This window comes from Myotis lucifugus, unplaced genomic scaffold, assembly GCF_000147115.1.
Source record: "Myotis lucifugus unplaced genomic scaffold, Myoluc2.0 scaffold_2004, whole genome shotgun sequence".
Classification (NCBI taxonomy): domain Eukaryota; kingdom Metazoa; phylum Chordata; class Mammalia; order Chiroptera; family Vespertilionidae; genus Myotis; species Myotis lucifugus.
In genome coordinates this window covers 33,895-35,747 of record NW_005873052.1, presented here as the reverse complement: position 1 = coordinate 35,747, position 1,853 = coordinate 33,895, and the positions used below count along the sequence as shown (strand labels likewise).

The 1,853-nt window shown below is 32.9% G+C and overlaps 1 protein-coding gene across 1 annotated transcript in view; it reads left to right on the top strand.

The window, feature by feature from the left end:
• LOC102428782 (nucleolar protein 11-like) overlaps positions 1–1,853 on the top strand; it is a gene marked incomplete at both ends in the record, with an annotated part of 13,027 nt that overhangs the window by 4,656 nt on the left and 6,518 nt on the right. Inside the window, 2 exon segments of the mRNA XM_014450317.2 lie at positions 855–913; positions 1,606–1,729. Of these exon segments, the coding sequence (XP_014305803.2) occupies positions 855–913; positions 1,606–1,729 (183 nt within the window).

The window sequence follows — 1,853 nt, the reverse complement described above, 5'->3', positions numbered from 1 at the left end:
GAGATTTCAAAAGACTACACAAGGTACAGTGTCAAGTAAGTTTTGCACTTGGGAATTTTTTCAAGTTATTTTGTGCCTAATGAAGAGACCTCTTTGTTCTAAATATTTTTTTAACCCGAAAGATTATATTTAATTTGGTTGTTTTACTAGTTTCCCTTATGTAAGACTAAATTATAGCTAGTTTTAGATCAGGGAGAACAATTAACTAGTCATTAAATTATTTTGGATTTTAGCTGCTCTTTGGTTTGGTCTTTTTTTTTTTCTTTTCTTTTTTAATTGATTTCAGAGAGGAAGAAAGAGTGAGAGAGAGATAGAAACATCAATAATGAAGGAGAGTCATTGATCTGCTGCCTCCTGCATGTGCCACACTGGGGATCAAGCCCACAACCCAGGCATGTGCCCTGACTGGGAACCAAACCATGATCTCCTGGTTCATAGGTCGAAGCCCAATCACTGAGCCATGCCTGCTAGGCTGGTTTTGTCTTTTTACTTTTGTATTTTGAACTATACCCTTTTATAGTTCTTTTTTTTAACATATCTCTGTTATATGTTAGTTTTCATAATAACTTGGTCTGTTAGGTTTTATGTTAAACATTATTATGGAATTACATAAGAATACTTTAAGAGCCCAGCTGGCATGACTCAGTGGTTGAGCATCAACCTATGAACCAGGAAGTCAGGGTTTGATTCCCAGTCAGGGCACATGCCCAATTTGTGGGCTCAATCTCCAGTGTGGGGCATGCAGGAGGCAGCCGATCAATGATTCTCTCTCATCATTGATGTTTCTCTCTCTCCCTCCCCCTTCCTCTCTGAAATCAAGAAAAATAAACTTTTTGAAAAATACTTAACGAATTAACAATTTAGCAAACTAGACTGTAAACTTCCAGAGGCTCAGGGGTCCTTGTCTGGTTTTGTTCTCTGGTTGTGTCTTCACTGTCTAGCAAAGGTGCTCAATGAATGTTAGTTGTTTAGTAAGTGATTATTTATATGTAACTCAAGATAATAGGATTTATTGATAATTGTAATTCTAGAATGAGGAAACTATATTTCTCAGCATACAATTTAATTCTAGTTTATTTAAAAAAATAATTTTAACAAAATTAACCAATCACAGTTCACTACTTTAACAAACTTAGTTTGATTTTCATGTTCCCATGAGTTTTTTGTTGATATACACATTTTTACAATTTTATAATTCGAATCATTAGATTCTATTAAATTCTGTCCTTTTTACTTAGTACATCTTACAGTGTGCCCATGTTACAGTTGCCTTGGTAATATTTATCATGTTAATAGATGTGTAATAGTGACAATGTTAATTTTAAATACTTAACGTATAATATCAGTCAGATTTTTATGAGTCAAGAGTATCTTTTAAATTTTATGCATCATTCAGACATCGGCAAAAGTAAGAACTATGTAAACCTACCCAATTAATAAGTTGTACATGGGATTGTTCTGAAAAGTTGCTTAACTTTATCATGTCCTTTTGTGTTCTATTAAGATGGCTCACACCATAAATTATTGTTATAAATTATATGACTTTGTTGAATCAGATCATAGAAGTGGGAAAAAATGATTACATTTTTATAACTTTTTTTGTAGCTTTGGTATTATGGGGAACATTTATTTATGCTACATGGAAAAATTCTAACTGTGATTCCATACAAGTGTGAAATGTCATCATTAGCAGGTGCTCTTGGAAAACTCAAGCATGGTCAAGATCCAGGTAGGAACTTACTAGTTTGTTTGATTAATATAAACAGCCATCAATTTATAGAGTCTGTTCTTTTTTTTTTTTTTTTTAATATATTTTATTGATTTTTCACAGAGCGGAAGGGAGAGAGATAGAG